Source organism: Canis lupus, chromosome 5 (genome assembly GCF_011100685.1).
Source record: "Canis lupus familiaris isolate Mischka breed German Shepherd chromosome 5, alternate assembly UU_Cfam_GSD_1.0, whole genome shotgun sequence".
Classification (NCBI taxonomy): Eukaryota; Metazoa; Chordata; class Mammalia; order Carnivora; family Canidae; genus Canis; species Canis lupus.
Window position 1 is genome coordinate 80392344 of NC_049226.1, and position 18166 is coordinate 80410509.

Consider the following 18166-nt stretch of genomic DNA (forward strand, 5'->3'; position numbering starts at 1 on the left):
CAGAGCTGGGCGGCAGAGGCAGCCAAAAATAATGCAGACGCTGTCGACGGCAGGAGCTGGCGGGCCAGTGGTGAGTAATAGTCTAGGGTTTTACTGGTCTGTCCTGTCGGCCGCCTGGCCAGGCGGGTCTCTAGACCCGGGAAGAATGTGCCCACTTCCTGAGCCCAGCACCTTGGCCAAGAACTTCCAGACAAGGGGAAGAGACATATTTAGTCACGGCTCTTGAGTTCTCGCGGACAGAGCATTCAGGAAGTCAGGGAGAAGCAAAGGAAAGTCAGCAACGCAACATCTCAAACCACCAAATATGGCAGAAGGACTGCGGCTCCCATGGGCTTCCCTTCCTCAATCCTGGTTCTCTACCCTCCCAAGACACTCGACAGGATGCACACAGCATGACAACCCCCCATTCATGCCGCGTTCCTACTGCTAGATAAACTCCCCTCTCCCCACTCTTCACCCACTCCCTGGTGATGCCTCCTACATCCTGACCAGCTGGTCTACTAGGGCTCTGTTCTAAGCTAGTGTTGATCCCAGATCCCCTTCCAGAAGGCCTTAGTGTCTCAGCCAGACATCCCCACTCTCGCTCAAGGGCTGTGACAAGCGGTGGTACCTTGCCCAGCATCTCCCCTCCCGGCCGCAAGTAAGACCGCAAGTGGGCAGTGCTTGTCACCAACCCCCTTGGCAGGCTGCACACTCAAAGTTAAGCGACGTCCACAGCCCAGGAACCCTGGGCTATGGCTCGACAAGCCCTACACAAACCCACACAAGAAAACCCTCTCAAAGCCCCTGAGGGTGCCACTGAGAGAGCTCCAAACTATCTCCAGAACTCTCTCCAGCTCTTTGCATTTCTCGTTAGGTGTTGTATGAGGAGGAGCGTGGGGCTCGGGGGTGGGGCACGCACGGCAGGTTGCTGTGGGTACGTCTGGCCTCCTGGGCTGCCACCTGCTTTAGCGATCTCACAGCAATGCAACTTACCATAGCGATGAATCGGCCAATGAAGCGGAAGTAGGTGAGGTGGTCGGGGTTGATGGAGGAGGCAGGGTTGATCTGCAGGCAGTAATTGTTCTTCCCGGCATATTCAAATAAACAATACATGGGGTTGAGCACCTCATGAGACAGGAGGAAAAACCACTCCCTGTGAGAAAGGAGAGAGAAAGACAAGAGTAATGGATCCCGTCCTGCATACCTGCACTGGAGAGGGGACTCTCTTCTGCTGTCCTGTCAGGGCCAGTTTGGAGACATGAGGTCCTGGGAGTCAAGCCCCACTAGGATAAACACCTGGTATAACTTGTATTAACAGCTGGTCAGGGACCGGGGGTGAACCAGGATGACAACTGCACTTGTGGACAGAGCTCAGGAAAGCCTGTGTGCATGTCTCTGGGCTCCCAGGTGATGCATTCCAGGACTTTACATCCGGTATCCAGTGTGGCTGATGGCAAAGGAGCTTTTTGTACCCTGGGGCCACCATGCACAGTTGTGTCGGCTGTGCACTGTACAAGAGCACTATGTTAAAGTATCATAGATTTGCACATTGATCACAACAATTTTCCTGCATATAGCAGTCAAGCTGTGTGTTTTTTTTTTTCTGATAAAACCAAAATATCATGACCATTTCCCAACATGGAAGTGTCTTGAGAAAGGGCATCTCTTCCTAAATCTTGCAAAGGTGCTATAGAAAACAGCCACCCTGTTTCCATCCTAAGTAGGCAGCGTGATATGAATACACAGTAACATAGTCCTAGGTCCTAAGGCATGAAAACTCTGTGATCCATGCTGCCTCTAGATTACGAACCTCACCCCCAGTAGCTATACAAAAGGCATCTTGAGTGGGCTTCCCTTGCTCTTTGCCCTCCCCTCACCCCAGACCCCATCACCATACCCTTTCCCACACTTCCACGCATTTGTCTGAACCAACACCCATGCCTTGGCATCTCTCTGTGGCCTAGGTACAAGCCTCAAGCCAGAATTCTGGATCCTTTCGGGCTTGAGCTACACCAGCAGGGGGACATCCCAAGGGGGCCAGTCCCTGGCTGCTTGTGGCCGGGCAGACGAGGAGTCCTTCGATGCAGAGGGTGCCTCGGTATCCTGTCCGTGGTTCTACCCTGTGGTAGAACAGCATGACGTAACCTACCATAGGGTAAAACCACTGGCAGGACACAGAGAGACAGACACACACGGGGTGGGAGCCACACCACCAAGCAGAGCCTGGAGAGAAGGTCACCACAGAAAAAGAGCAAGTGATCCACAGGGGCCGACACAGAGGGCAGCGCCACCAGCAAACAGAGGACCAGAAACAAGTGAACCCAACACCGAGAGAAGATGTCCCCACACCACGAGAGGTCAGTGAGCTGAGCAGTCACCACAGGCCAAGATGCTCCTTCTCCCTGCCGGGGGCCTTCAGCCCCCTGATCCAAGGCAGCGTGTTACCAGAGAGTCTGTTAACTTTTGCAGGTAGACTGGGGTGAGGGCAAGACAATGCTTTAGGCTCTCGTTATGGGTACATCAGTTATCTTAATTTTATTGGCCCTATGGCATGTGATGCGGACCTGAGCAGTGATCAAGACCCCCTGGATTGTGACACAACTTACACCTGTCAGGCACACAGGGGCACGCCAGATTGAACCTGTCCCAGCTGCCTCGAGAAGCCCGGGGTCGAGTTTAACAGAAACCACGTGACAGTGACACCAATATTTAACCACTGCCCACCGGTGCAGCCTGACTGGTTCAGGTACAGAAATAATGAGAATGTCTTAAGATCTCCCCTCGGAAGCTCACAGCCTCCCCCCGAGACCAGTAACTAAAGGGTTGCTACCTCGCCCAGAAGGCAACCCTGGGACCCTGCTCCTGCACCCACGTGTACCCACCACGAGCCCTATGGCCTGGGGAAACAGCGCGGCACAGCCTTCCAGGGGCGCTGAGCTCACCTGGCGATGCCTCCATAGTCCAGGCCCTCCTCGCCACGCATGATGATGTACAGCCGGCGGCGCAGGTCGTAAGGCTTCATGTTCATGATCTGAGGAGACAGAGCGTCATGGCCAGCCTGCCACTCTTGCTTCGGTAGCAGGCTGGGGGCAAGGGCCAGGGAATTCTATGTCCTGCCCTTCAGCAGAGACTGGTCACCCAGGCCCACACCCTGGAAACTCAACCATGTGGGCTTAACAGGCCACGTGATAGAAGATGAAGTGGTGTGAGGGGGCCTTCTGCTTGTTGGTCTTAGACACCAGGATTATCCTCTAACCTGTTGGAAAGAATCCTCGAAAAGCGTCTGCCTGGAAACGCTGATCTTCACGTGGCTAGGGAGGGCATTTGACTGAAAAACAAAGAAAGAAAAGGAAAACAGACGCTGAATCAGGAAATCAGGGGTCACTAAGCAGTCGGGCCTCCCGTCTGTACCAACAGGCTTCCCCATCTCCCGGGGCCAGTGGCAGAGGGCCTGGGACCCCAGAAATGGGAGCTGGCTTCCTGGGGACGATGTCAGATAAGTGCTGGGGGCAGGACAAGTAACTGGCCCCATCTCAGATGCAGGCATTCGAACACCCCTGCTGGGCTGGGAAATCATGCTGAAGCAACTCAAGTGACCCCAGCGTCTGGGGGAGGTCCCGTCCCAGAACTCACGTGGCAGAGGAAACGGAACTGGTGATACTTCCACCGAAAACTTCGGTCGTAGGCACCAGGGGAACCTTGCTTCGTCCTGGGAAGAGCAAAGGTATTCTAGAATCCAGGTGATTTCTCAAAAATTAGCAACGTATCTTGTTAGCCCTGAGGAAAGCTGATGCCATGTTAAAGACGAGAAAGGCAAGGCACTGAGGAAAGGAAACGACTGCCATTTCTGTAGGCAGATTTGAGGAGAAAAAGAAAAACCGGAAATAAAGCCAGAGCTCTTGCTTTTAGAGAAAGCCCACTAGGCGTTATCCCGAATAAGCAGGAGAGCCCCTTCCACTCCCCCTCCTCCCGCCACCCCCCTCTAATGTGACACCAAAGTCGGCCACCAGGGGGCAGTAGGAAGAGCAAGACAAGGATAAATGTGGACCGTCGATCGGGCAGTCCTTACCCGGACTCAAACCCTGGGCGAGGATCCTTAAAGGTGGTGGTGCGGGTATTGTGGTCTACGAAATAGCGTACGCCTTCACTGGTGTACTTCATCTCCCACCCGGGGGGCAAAGCTGGCTCCTGGATCATCCTAGAAGCACGGGTAGAGCGGAGCTAAGAGTCCATGTGGCCTTCTGCGTCTCTGTGCCTAGGAGGCTGGTACAGCTTTCACCCAGGCCCTGCAGTCCTTGAGGGGGGGCCCTGAGGAAAGGCACCCGGTACTACCCAAGTCATGAGGGCAGCTCTGTAGTGGAGAGAGGTCGTTTACTAGCCCAAGGTCAAAGAACCAGCCCTGGGTGGACGACTGTGGCCTAAGTGGCCACCAGCAATCCTGAGACACCACATTCCCCTATCCTAGAGCAGCTTCCGGAGGGAAGGGGTGGAAAGGTTCCCTTAAATCTTTCAAAATCACACTATTAGCAGCCTGCACGACTGGCACGCAGACTAGCAACACCTGCCAGTCAGGCCACTCTCTATCCGTCGGGAAGGTCCATTTAAGGAGCCACTTTCAAGTCTCATTACGTGGACACTAAACGGTAAGGGTCTTGGGGCGCTTGTGGGTGGCTTAAAAATCCCAGAATATTGGCCAGAGAAGGCCAACGCAGTCCCGGGTACTTGGCCAACACTGGAGCTGCATGGGGCCAACCCAGCCTACATCCTTACCCCTGGGTCCGCGGGTCCTCCCACTGGGTAGTGCGTGTGTTATGGTTCACGTAATACACCCGTCCATTGTCCTGTCTCTTCTCTGCCATGGGAGAAAAAAGAAAAGAGGATAATTGGCTTGAAACACCTTGAGGCCAGGCCCACTGCCCTCTGGCTCCCATCTCCTGAGTGCCAGGTCTCAGTTTCCGCCCCTGTTCCCAACCTGTTAGAGAAGTTGAACTGATGAAAGCCTGGCTCATGCACATCTGTCACTGGTAAAAAGGACAAAGAATCTTTCCCTACTGGGGAGTGGGGGAAGGATAAACACATTTCCAACTAGAGATCCAGAACTGTCTTTGGTCGGTTGATTCGTTGGAGGGAAGGGGGCAGTGTGGCAACAGGAGGGGGGGAGAGCCCAGCTGAAACCAGAGGCTAATTGCATCCAGCTGTGTGCAAAGTGGAGGCACGGCCAACCTCCCCTCAACCCTGGTCCCCACCCCAGTCCCTCATGGGTTGCTCTCCAGTCATGCAACTGCTCCATCCGAACCGGGTCATTGTGGGGTAGCTACATTCTCCTCCGTATCTTTTTGACAGCGCTCTCTCCCAGAGGGCCTACCTACCCTCCACCTTCTCTCCTTCCCCCTGCATGAAGGCAAAGCTTTGTTCCAAAACTCTCACATCCCAGTAGAACCGCTATGTTGCATGTGTGCAATGAATGCCCGGGGCTGGGGCACTTACGATGCTACCTTCTCCTTCCACTAAGTATGTGCTTCGAGCCGGGACAGTGTTTAGGGGTGCTCAGGCATCCTGTCTCTGTCCTCTGGACAATCTTTACTCTCTCCCCTCTCCTGGGGCATGGGTGCTCATAGATGGAAGTCTGGGGAGACCAACTCTAGCTGGTGACTCCAGGCTTTGGGAGGCGTTGAGAGGCACGCCCCATCAGCTCCAAGCAGATGACAGGCAACAGGCAAGACTAGGGGCAAGGCTGCAAACGCAAGAGAGGTCACCTTTCCTACGAAGTTCCTGAGCCTTCAAACCTGTTTCTGTCCCCTAAACGAATGATGCTAATGGCCCTCCCTCTTTTACAATGACAGGGGGAAATTAAAGAAATAAAAATAATTAGTTCCAGAAGCTACAGGGAAACCAAAAGCTAAAAAAGGCACAGAAGCGAGGTGCCCACTCCCCTTCCCTCAAGCATCAGGCTGCAATGTTCCCAGTGTCAACCCAGGATCCTGGCGTCTCTCTGCCTTACATGGTATCCAGGACTGGACAGAAATTTTTAAAACACACACAAAAGGAAAGAAAGAAAAGAAGATGCCCAAGATTATTACAGAGCTACCGTCACCTCAGAACAGCTTATGGGAAAAAAAAAAAAAGAACAGCTTATGGGACTGTCCCACAGAAGGCAGGCTACCTGAGAAGGTTCTGAGGAAAAGGAGAAGCCGCTCCCATCCCAGAAGCTTCTGCTTTGAACTAGATCCTCTGTGTCTGCCCTGCCAAGAGCCAAAGCCAAGGCTAATCATCAGGCTGGGGGATCTGTCCAGCCGGGCCCGGGGCCTGTGCACTCACAGCTGCCGGGGCGCCTCCTGGGACTGTCTCACTGCATACAAGTGCAGTCTGGGGGCTGGGGAAGTCCTGAGGGGAGCGCCTTCTCTAGGAGGAAACACACTTGGAAGCATTCAGTGACGTGTCCAGGGGCAGGGCAGCTGAAGAGCTGTGGATCTAAATCCCAGGTGTCCCAAACCCTGGGTGCAGGCGACCCAGGGGGCTCCTCCTGGAGGAACAGAAAGGGACCTAGGACAGAGAGCAGGAGAGTATGGGAGATTTGATCGCAGGCTCCCACTAAAAGCAATTCTTGCTTGGCTCTGCTGCTCTTTCTGTTCTTTCTTAAGTCTCCTTGGGAAGGTGGCCCAGTCCCAGCCCTGAAAAAGCCAACACAAGGCCCAGAGGATCTGATTTGGAAGGTTCCCTGGCCCTCAGCCACATGGTCCTTTTTCTCAGTTTCATACCAATATAATCTTGTGTGTTTTCCTGATCATATGTAAACACCGTTGACTCGGACCACGGCTCCTCCTCCCATCTCAGCCATCTCACACTTGGCTTCTGGGAGCTCTTTTCTAAGCGCTAGAGCTGCTCTTACTTGGTGACCATCATGTAGCAGAACTGGTACAGAAATCAATCATTTGACTCTGTGGATGCAGGAACAATTCTGGGTCCCTGGCTCCAGGTCATAGCGTCTACTGGCTGCCAAACAACATCACAGATTCTCATTTAATCTGACGCACTTTCCCCTGCCTAGCCAGGGATCCTGTGTTCGACTCATTACATTTGACTGGATGCTGATTCCTGAGACACCAGGGATCGTGCATCAGTCCAAAGAGGCAGGTGGATGATCTGTGTCCGTACGGGATTCCCTAGCTGAAAATCCAGAACTGTCTGGAAGCCTCACTAACTGACACGTGCCCCCAGAAGGTCCACGAGGTCCTCCCAATGCTCTGAAATGCAGTGGTAATTCACTAAGTGACACCTTGTGGGCCCAAGGGGGGGCGGTGATGCAACCTGGTAAATCACTACCAGGGAGTGGTATGTCTACACCAGGGGGTTCCAGCTCAACAGCCATACTTTTCCAGTTCATGCTCATCTTATCATTCTCCACTTCTCTGTTTTTATTGGGGAGCATGCCCCCGCCCAATTTAATACCCCTTATAAACACCACCCAAATAGCATTTATTGTCTTCTACTGGCCTAACCAATACATTAAACCCAACACATGCTGATTCCTTCTAAATCTGCCCTCTTCCACCCCCAGGGACCCTTGCTGTACTGAACAAAACCCTGACCCGGCTCAGGGCTACGGAATGCACTGCGTCTCACCATCTCTCATGACCCCTTTCTGCATGGCCGCTCTTTCCCAGAATAGCCACAAAGCCCCTAACCTCTCCCAAGTCATGGATGTCCATCTCTCTAACTCATTATTGGCAAATCACACCCAGGACTGGAAATTCTCCAATGACAAGCAGAACCCAGCATGGCGCTATTAACCAGCCATGATGCGCTTCCACAGTTGCCACCCGGCGCTCAACTGTCTCATCTGCTTCCCTCTGGCCTGTTTCACAGCTGGGTCACAGATAAAAAGGTAGCTTTTCTTTAGTCAAAATTAGGCTGAAGTCCTCCAACATCTCAGCTGCAAAGAAAGGTTTGGTAAGGCGGCTCCTTCCAATCACACAGCCACAGACCTAAAACCAGTGCGCCAGGGAGTAAGCCAGCGCCAAAACGTCTTGGCCAATGACAGGATGGAGGGTTGGGGAGATGGTTCAGAATCAGGACCAAAACCCAACAGTCCCACGGGCTGCTCCTCGGGGACTCTGTCTGCAGGGTCACGCTCCTTCAGCCATGGCAGGTGAACGCTATGGGGGTGCAGGGGATCTCAGCGCCCCGTCGTGGAAGCGCTCAGGCCGGGCATCCCCAGAGAGCACGCTGGAGAGAGGCCCAGGCCACTGCGGGCCAGGATGCGGGCCAGGATGCGGGCCAGGATGCGGGCCAGGAGTGAAGACGACGCTCGGGGAGAGAGGAGGGAGCGCAGCGAGCGGAGCCTCAGCCGTGGCTGAGTCCTCAGGAGTTCGGTACTTACCCCAGCCGGGAGGGAGGGGGCCCAGCGGGTCATGGTCAGTCGAAGCACTTGAAGACTAAACACAAGAAAACACAGCAGAACACAGAAGTTAAAAAAAGCCGCTGGTTAAAAATAAATCGATCGATAAAAATAAAAATGCCAAGGCCTCATTTCCACATTTGAGCACTTTTGTACAGGCTTCAGTGGGGCCTTAGGTGACATCTGCTCCTCTGGAGAGTTTTTCTCAAAAAAGAAAAACTGAACAAGGACCCCCCATGCGGAGGGCCCCGACAGGTTCTGGAGAGGGTGAGCGAGGGGGAGGAAGCCGGTGCGAGGAAGGCGGCCGGGGCTGTGGAGGCAGAGCGGGCCCAGGCGGGCGGCAGGCCTGGAGCGGCGGCCCGCAAGCTCGGCCAGCGCCTCTGCTCGGCTCCTGCTCCGGGCGGCCAGGGCGACTGAAATCACCACCACCTCCAACTTTCTCCAAGAACCACACACGGGAGGGGAAAAAATATCGCAGGCCTTTCCAATGAAATCATTCCCACAAGCCCTGCCCACGCCCAGAGCTTCCTGGCTGGGGGCTGGGCCCTCCTCCCTCCACCTCCCTCCTGGGTGCGCTGGGAGAGGGAGCAGCGGCCGGTGTGCAAAACCAGCGCAGACTGAGGGCACATTCATGCCCCAGGCCCCTCACCTCCCCCAGGAATGTTTTGCTTCCCTTCACAAAGCACCTTTCTTCTCCTCCGGCCCGAACCTGAAGTTGCTCAGTGTTCGGTGTGTGCCTGTCTGGGGAGGTGGGGCTGGGGGCGAGGTGGCGAGAGAGCAGGAGAGACGAGCAAGAAGGGGGGAGCAAGAAGGGGGAGCGGACGCCAGGCCGTCAGGGTCACTGTTTACATTCAACACCCCCCAGCCTAATTCTGCCTGAGATCCCCGGGGCAGGGCTGCAGTGGCCCGAGAGCGCTCATATCCTGCGGGGAAGGGGGTGCTGTCAAAAACTCTTCATAGTTAAATAAAACAAGTATTGTTCTGCGCTTGCTTGCTTGGTTTTTTTCTTTTCTTTTCTTTTCTTTGCTGAAGCCTTTTTATTTCACTTAACTAAAACTTAATCGTTGCATGAAGGGATCAAGTTCTCAATGCAGACTTGGGGCTGCCCGGCCGGCTCTGTCTGGGGGCGACGCAGCCACCGCACACCGGGCAGGAGGATGAATGGAGCTCAGTCTCGGCTTGAGAAAACATTGGTGGAGCTCAACTGCCAACGGGCCTGGGCCTCCCCCACCCTCGCAGCCGGCCCTCCACCCCGGCTGAAAGGACAGAGGAACTTTCTTTCCAAGGTGGCAGCACAAGCAACTCTTCCAAAGCAAGTCCCAACAAAGATGTTTAAGTCTTGAAACCAGAGGTTCCTTGATGGGACAGGGCCTCCTTTCAGCAAAGGGCCTCCTGCCCAGCGGTGTGGGAAGTTGGGCTGTCGCTTGATATGGGGGCGCCGTTATCGTTATCCTGGAGGACGTGCTCAGACTTGCATCCCGATGCACATGTGTCTGATGGTTACTGGCAGAGATCTAAATGTGACATCTCCCAGAGGTCACTTTGGTGAGAGTGCGGGCGGTGGGGCGGTGGGGGGTAGCATCTCATAAAACCCAAGTTTCTCCAACTGCCTTAACACAGAAGGGCAGTAGCTCTGAGCGCACTCGGGAACAGAAGGAAAGGCACTAACTTGTGAAATACGCATGCATTTCAGATAATGAAGCCAAATAGAACTCAGTGGGTAATGAGCTGTAGCAAAAGGGAAGAAGTACAGGAAAGGGCATTTTAAAGAAGTAAAAGAAGGATCCAGAACAAAACTGTTTGCTGCTTCAAGTCTTTTTTTGGAATGAGGGGATAATCCCCAAAGCACCGAGGGGCTCCAATGGGAAGTCAGCTCCCAACTGTTACCAACTGGGCTCCAGGGGACAGACCCTCATCTTGTGCGTAATTCTCACGTCAACAGATCAATCTTTACTTACAGCCTCCGTGATGTGCATTGAACTAGACACAAATATATTTATCAGCTATTGAATATTTCCTTTTCCAATGCCACGACACCTCCAGGCACATGACCTGAAGAACAGCCAATCAGATGCTCCCACTCCGGACTTGCGGGGACCGCAGGAAAGCAGGAGGTCTCCTGGAAAGGACTCGCTGCTGCAGTGCAGTCCACAGTCCGCTGGAGCCAGAGCCGTTCAATGGCAGCACAACAGGGCGATGTCCTGCACAAACTATGCCTTTGCCTTGCCTACTCCCGGTTTTTGCCAGAGCTTGGTTCTCCACCATTCGGTTAATCCTATAAACCACCCCATTCCCATTTGGTAAATTCCTTTTCTGCTTAAGTGTAACCAAGTGGATTTCTATCATTCATCAAAATCAACTAGGACTTGTATACAAAGCACGGGGAGGAGAATAAAAAAATTATCAACTCTTCTCTCTCTTTTTTTTTTTAATAGGCTCCACACCCAGCGTGGAGCCCAACAGGGGGCTTGAACTCACAACCCTGTGATCAAGACCTGAGCTGAGGTCCAGTTGGATGCTTAACTGATTGAGCCACCCATGGGCCCCAACCTTTTTCTTAATCTTTGCCTTTTTTTTTCCTTTGTTTTTTTTTTCTTTGCCTTTTTTAAACTTCATACAGTACTGGCTCTCTTTAGTTATACTGTTGTGTTGTTGGGTTTTTTTTATTTCTTTGGCATTGTTCTCTTCTCATTCTATCAGATCCACACCCCTCAAAACGTGTGAAAAGGGGACAGAAGAGGAAGCAAGAGGGAAGGGTGAGTGACCAGGGATTGATCAGCATGAACCACACATGAGCAGGAGTCAATGAAAGCTGACACTCATTACAATCTTACCACTTGCAGTTAAAGCAAAGCATGTAACTATTCTGGACATTTTTTTCCCTAATGTACATAGTACAGCTTGAAAAATAAGAAAAGGAAGTGGACAAAAAGAAGCCAAAGAGAAACAAAACATAAGAGCTCCACATCATGGCCTGAAAACCAAAACCCCACATCTCCAGTAGGTCAACCAACTGCCACTTCTCTTCTCCCACAAGTGTTGCTTGGAGCACAGCCAAAAAAGCACAGAGAAAGGGGCATGGAGGGATGACGGTCCAAAGAACGATCCTGAGATCTGCAGGTGACTCTAAGTGACAAGACAGTTTCCTTTACGTGTAGGAACAGAAAGTAACACAGTTGAATCATTTTCCTGGTAAATGTCCCTGGGTTGGGACATCTGAGGTGCAGGCTGTGAGCCAGGCAGCTCACGTTGAGTTCAATTCCCTCAGGCACTAAGCACTAAGTTCCAGTAATATTTTAAGATACAAACTCAGAAATAAAGAATGTCTAGCAAATACAGCCGAGGGCAAGAAAGGCTCTGGGAAGGGCAGAAAGGTTACTGTATAGAAGGCAGGCTCCTTTTTTTAAGGATCCATCCTGTGGGTGCAGAACAAAACCCAGGTGTTTGAGAGTCTAAGCCAAGGGGCTCTCTGCAGAATAGCAAACGAGTTTCCAGTCTGTTTCTGGATAATGCAACTTGGCATCCACACATTAGAAACCATAGAATGATCTTTTTCAGGACACTGGCTACCTCCTTTAGTTATTAAGGGAGGACCAAAGCCGGGGTAATGGGAGTGCCACAGAAACAGCAGTAGGTACAATGCACGCGATGGGGTGGGCAGCCCCACTGGACCGCAGCAGGATCACACAAGAGAGGGCACAGCGAAACTGTGAGGGCAAAATACAAGTGTGTGCGTGATGGTCTCAAGAAACAAAGGCACACTGGGGCATCAGGAAAGGGAAGCAGATCAGAAATAAGGGAGCAAGAAGAGAAAGTGAAAAACATGTGTGATGAGGCAAATGGCAGGAAGGAACTGCGGGAGACTGCCATGTGGGCCCCCTTGACTTCCATCTTGAACTGCATTCTGTGTTCTCTCTAGAGTAAGTGAAGAAGAACGAGGTCTTGGTTTCAGCCCGGCAGGAGGAGGAGGAGGGGAAGCCGCTGGTACAGTATCAGCTCTTAAGTCTTCCGAGTCAAACCCTGGGCCAAGGCCAAACCCCAAAATAACTGTATGAAAGCAACTCTTCTTACTTGTAACCAGGACATGGCACCATAGCAAACGAGGGGCAAAGCAAATCCAAGAGAGAAGGAAACCAACAGAGCGACATTGAAAGCCGACCCAAAAAAGATTCCTAACACATTTTTCAATATGAATCTTGTTTCACAGCGAAAAGGGAACAATCACCTCCATCCAGAACCCTCCTGAACCCCCAACCAAGCTGAGAAAACCAGTTTAGAGTACTCAAAAAAATATTCTACCTTCTAAGGGACCCTCCAAGGTGAAGTCCTACCTTGGCATGCCTGGAATGACGCTGCTAAAGTGACAGAGGCGGGCAAAAAAAATGGATATTCCAAAACACCAAGTGGATGTGACCTCAAGAACCTTCCCACTCACACACCAAACATCTCAGTCAACCAACAAACATACTTGGTGCCTTGTAGAGAAAAAAAGATTCCTTTAAGAGATTTTTTTTTTTTTTAATTAGAGAAGCTGAGTAAGCAGGGAGAAAAAATCATTGTGAGACTCCTAAAATGTGTCCTTGTCTCTAAGTCAAAGGATAGAGATTCCCAAACCTTCCTAGTTTTACAGCCATGGTCACCTAGGTAAAGTTCTTCAGGGCCTAGCTCTGGAAGGACAATTTCTAAAATGCAGGGAATTATCAGATCCCATCCAATTTTGAAACATGCCAAGCATGTTTGAAAGGGGCTGTGGCATAAAAACATAGGCTGTGCTGCAGTGGGCAGATCCCCCAGGACATGGATTATAGACCGGTGTCACAGCTGACCTAGAGACAAACTAATGTGATAAACATCGTGCTTTCTGTTCATACTAAGGAAATTAAGGTTAACTCGTTATAGGATGAGCATCAGCCCCCACAGACAGGGGAGGAGACAGGCCAGCCCAGGGGAATGGCACTACGCCTCATGGGTTGATGGTGTAGCTCCCTCCTGCTTTGGGTTAGCAGAGGATAAACTGCAAAGACAAAGCTGATAATGAATGCTACTTAGTTCAACAGAATTAAAGATTTTCTGAGCCTGTAACTTGGAAAAGTATATAATTTAGAAATGGGTTGTGGGGTGAGAGTTCATTTCAAATAGAAACAATGTTGACTAAACACAGTGATTAAATGTAGTTCAGCTCAAAAAGTTTCTGGCCTCTAATCTACCACCTTTTGTAGAAATTCTCGTGCAAATCCCAAGCTTCATGTTCAAGGTGCCCTGAGAATATGCAGAGTTCCAGTTTGGGAACCCTCTCTGTCTCTGCAAAAGAAGCTGTGTGGCGGGGTTCCCCCAGCCACCACGTCACTGGTGAAGGCTCTAATGGGATGTAAGGTGAGGCTGAGATGTTTCCTGAAGGGACACAGGACAGGAAACCATTAGAAAGTTCATTTGAGACCATCGCACTCTGAATTCTCAAGTAGGATATTTATTTATTTATTCAAATATTGTATTTATTTATTTATTCATTCATTCATTCATTCATTCATTCGAGAGAACATGAGTAGAAAGGGCAGAGAGAAAGGGACAAGCAGGCTTCCTGCTTAGCAGAGAGCTGAAAGCAGGACTCACTCCCAGGACCTCGGGATCATGACCTGAGCCCAAGGCTGACGCTTAACCTACTGAGCCACCTAGGTACCCTAGAGTAGGAAATTTAAATACTATTCTGTAGGTAAGGACCACAGAAGGGTTTGACACAGTGATTAAAATGGCAGTGATAAATGTAGAGCAAAGCCTTTCCTCCTTAAACTCTTCACAATGATTTTTAAAAAGTGACCAAGTGACAGTGACATTTGAAGACTACTCTGCTAGGAACAGGCAGGCAGTAAGATTGAAGGAGAGAGCAAGGCCAACAGAGAGAACAATTCAGAGGCTGCCCTAACTGTTCTGTTGGGAGGGAGGAAGGGAGGAAAATCAAGAATCAGATAGAAGGAAGTTGAACTAGACCAAGGGTCAATAAACTTTTTCCATAAAGGACCAGACAGTAAATATTTTCAGCTTTATAGGCTATATGGTCTCTGTTTTAACTACTCAACTCTGTTGTTACAGTGTAAAAACAGCCAGAGTCAATCCCTAAACTGATGGGAGTGCTCTGTGCCAATTAAACTTTATTTACAAAACAAAGTGTGGGCCAGTTTGGCCCATGGACTATAGTTTGCAAGCCCTGATCCAGATCAATTTTAAAGGTCCCTCCACCATTGAGAATCTGTCAAAAAAGAAAGATCTAAAGAAAAACAGTAGCAACAATGAAAATAAAAGGATATAGGTGACTGTTTTGTTCTGAAAAGTTGAGGTATGGGAGATGTCACTGCTGACCTTCAGGTTTCAAATTAGAATAAATGGACTTAGAAGGAGAGACCAAAAGTGAAATCCAGTCTTGGAAGAAAGACGATAGGGATCCCTGGGTGGCGCAGCGGTTTGGCACCTGCCTTTGGCCCAGGGCGCGATCCTGGAGACCCGGGATCGAATCCCACATCAGGCTCCCGGTGCATGGAGCCTGCTTCTCCCTCTGCCTGTGTCTCTGCCTCTCTCTCTCTCTCTCTCTCTCTCTCTGGGACTATCATAAATAAATTAAAAAAAAAAAAAAGGAAGAAAGACGATAACTTCAATTTCAGATATGTTGAGTCCATAAACACAGAGAGGCTAGACACTGAGTTACTAAATTAGAAATAATGAAATTTAAGGAATTTCACTGTGATGTGTAAAATCTCCAGAGCACTGAAGTTTCTAGACACTGTTTCCCCTGCTCACCCAACAGGTCAACAGATAACGTGGGAGGTGGCACATTCTCCAGTGCCAGGAGGCGAGCCCCTGCCCTCTCACCTGGTAGAGGAATCTTTGGCTGAAGTGCTGCATGGCGCCCTGGAGCTGATTGCGCTGTGACTGCCACTGCTCGTAATTCCGCACGTACTCGGCTGTGGGGCGCTGCCAGGTGGTGGTCCGAGTGTTGTGATCCACATAGTAAAACCTGCCTCGGGGGTCTGTGCGTTTTTCCCAGCTGGAAACATTAAGCTCAGAATGAATATAGTGATCACCCAGTCCCACTCTCCAAATCCAGAGAAATCTCAAGGTGGCGGGCAAGGAGGAACAGAGGGAGGGTTAAGTGTGGTGTCTGGTGCAGGAGCTCGGCTGCGACAGGGAAGCTCGGCCAGGCAAGTCCCAACCACGGAGGCTTCTGGGGCTAATGTGATTATAGCAGTCATTTGTGGCTGCCTCTGCAGCAACCAATCCCTCCTCACCATTAGCTCCTGATTTCCATCTAGGAGATCCACGTTGTTCTGAGGAAACTGACTCTATGCTCAAGGGCACAGGTGAACGCTGACTGGATCAGGAGTGGGCACGTGACCTATGTTGAGCTTAATCAGGGCAAATCTCATGACTTTTGCTAGGAATTCTAGGAGAAATAGTCTTTCCTCTTTGCCAGATATGGCTGAGAAAGCATGCTGTCCTAGGAGCCATTGGCTGCCATCTTGAACTCAAATATAATAGGAAGTTGACCCAACAGATGGCAGAGTAGAAAAACAAAACACAGCCAGCTGCTTGGTGATATTGATGAGTCACTAAATCAGGCTTCACTTGAAACCAGGATCTACATCTAGACTTTTCAGTTAAATTAGCCAGTGAATTCTCTTCACTATTAAAGCCAATTTGGATCCTAGTTTGTGTTACCTGCAACAGAAATCATCCTGATATAAAGCACCAGTGAAAATATGTTGCATGATCATGAAGAGAAGAGTTGGATTCTCAGCAGTATTCTCCACATTATTTTTTAGGAGAAAGCAACCTTTCCAAAGTACTAAACTACCTAAAATACCCATGGGCAAGGCGAGGCTAGAACAGATGGTGAAAATCTTCATCTGTGCTTGGTAGGTATAACTTGATTTGCACACACTGAGGGAAAAAGTGATCAAAAGAAAGTTAAGAGAGGGAACTCTGTGGAATGATGGAAATGCTTTAACATTTTGATGGAGTGCAGGTGACAGGAATGTATGCATTTGTCAAAACTCGGCAAACTATATACCTGAGATCTGTGTATTTTATTGTATGTAAATCATACTTCCAATTTTAAAAAGTTAATTTGATTCTAATCAAGCCTCCACATCTAACTACAAGTTTACAGAAAAGACAAGGGATAGACGAGCATGTTACCCAACACCTCAAGGTCACATCGGTCATGTCCGAGAAGAAATTCTACAGAACAAATGCCAGTGATCTTCAAGAAGTAAATGGCCAGAAAAAGAATAAGAAAGGTTAAGAGACTTACAGATTAAGAGAGACTTATGAGACATATCAGCCAAAAGCAATGTGAAGATCTTGAGTTTGAGTCTGACTCAAATAAATCAACTGTGAAAACATTTTTAAGACAATCTGGAAAATGGAACACAGGTATGACATGAAGTGAGGAAATACGGTCAATTTTGTTGGGTGGATAATGGTATTTTAGTTTAGTTTTTCTTTTTCTAAAGTAATCTCTATGCCCAACGTGGGGCTCAAACTCATGACCCTGAGATTAAGAGTTGCATGCTCTACCAACTAAGCCAGTGAAGCACCCCTAGTTTTGTTTTGTTTAAACCCTTATCTGTTAGGGATGTATTTATGGTTCAAAGGATATGACATTTGGGATTTGCTTTAAAATTCATCAGTCCCCTCCCCTGAAAAGTAGGAGGTCGGATAAAACAAAGTATTATTAACTGTGAGAAACCAAGTGGTGGGTTATAAGGGATTCATTGCACTACTATCTCAGATTTGATGTACTGATTTTTCCCTTACACCTTTATAAAAGGGAGAAGGACAAAAGGGGCTTTAAAAAGATAAGAGATACCACTGAAGAAAACAACAATAAGCCAATACGAAGAAGGGTACCAATATGGATTATATTGTATGTGTTGGAAAGTCTTGGTTTCCTAACTACCTTCTCATTTCATCTTCTCTGAATTCTTATCTTCTTCACATGACTATTGTACTTGGTACCTTCCTCAGTTTTCAGGGTTAGCTTCCTAACTGACTTTTTTTGGCCACCTCTTCAATGTTCTTTTACACCGAAACCTCTATAAAAATGGCTTCTCTTCAAAAAAAAAAAAAGGCTTCTCTTCAAGGAGCTCCCAGTCCCGATGGCCAGTGCCAGCACTGCATCTGGATTCCACCTGCTAGACTGCTTTGCCTTCATGACCTGCTGTCACTTTGGACTCAACTAAATGCCACAGCTCTCTCCCCAAACCTGAGTCTTCCCTCCTCTTCCTGCTGCTCATCCTCCTCCCAGGGGTGAAGCTACCCCATCATTCCTGACTCTTCCCTTCCTGCTGAAGTGAGTAAACCATTCAGCCTGAAGCCTTCTTCTGTTGCTGCCACCCGCCCTTGACTTTCCATTTTGGTGTCCAACTATCCCTGAACTAATCTCCCCACTCTGAGCCAACCTATAAACTGCCATCAGAAAAATCGTACCAGACGGGCCCACCTTGTGTGTGATGCTCCTACTCAAAAACTTCACCTGACTCCCCACCACTCTTGAGTCAAAACTTCAAATTAGTATTCAAGGCCCACAACAAAATGGAACTTTCCCACCTTTCTCATAAATCCTCTCAACTAGCGATTTTTTTTCTTTTTTTTTTATCAAAGGAATCATGCATCTATAGTTTAAAAATGTAAACAGTACTACAGTAGGTACAATTTAAAAATATAGCATCTCAAAAAAAAAATAAGAAAAATGAAAAAAAAGTAAAAATACAGCATCTCCTTCCCTGCCTCTCC

The 18166-nt window shown here is 49.5% G+C and overlaps 1 protein-coding gene and 1 non-coding gene across 2 annotated transcripts in view; both read right to left on the reverse strand.

The window, feature by feature from the left end:
* WWP2 (WW domain containing E3 ubiquitin protein ligase 2) overlaps window positions 1-18166 on the reverse strand; it is a 120500-nt gene that overhangs the window by 5743 nt on the left and 96591 nt on the right. The window contains exons 9-16 of the mRNA NM_001284474.1: window positions 15242-15416; window positions 8363-8417; window positions 4753-4834; window positions 4052-4180; window positions 3616-3691; window positions 3239-3310; window positions 2925-3013; window positions 976-1135 (exon numbers count right to left, since the gene is read on the reverse strand). Of these exons, the coding sequence (NP_001271403.1) occupies window positions 976-1135; window positions 2925-3013; window positions 3239-3310; window positions 3616-3691; window positions 4052-4180; window positions 4753-4834; window positions 8363-8417; window positions 15242-15416 (838 nt within the window). The remainder of the gene's footprint in view (window positions 1-975; window positions 1136-2924; window positions 3014-3238; window positions 3311-3615; window positions 3692-4051; window positions 4181-4752; window positions 4835-8362; window positions 8418-15241; window positions 15417-18166) is intronic.
* On the reverse strand, window positions 2089-2149 carry MIR140 (microRNA mir-140). Its single transcript, NR_049327.1, has one exon. It is a non-coding gene; the product is annotated as a microRNA mir-140 (primary transcript).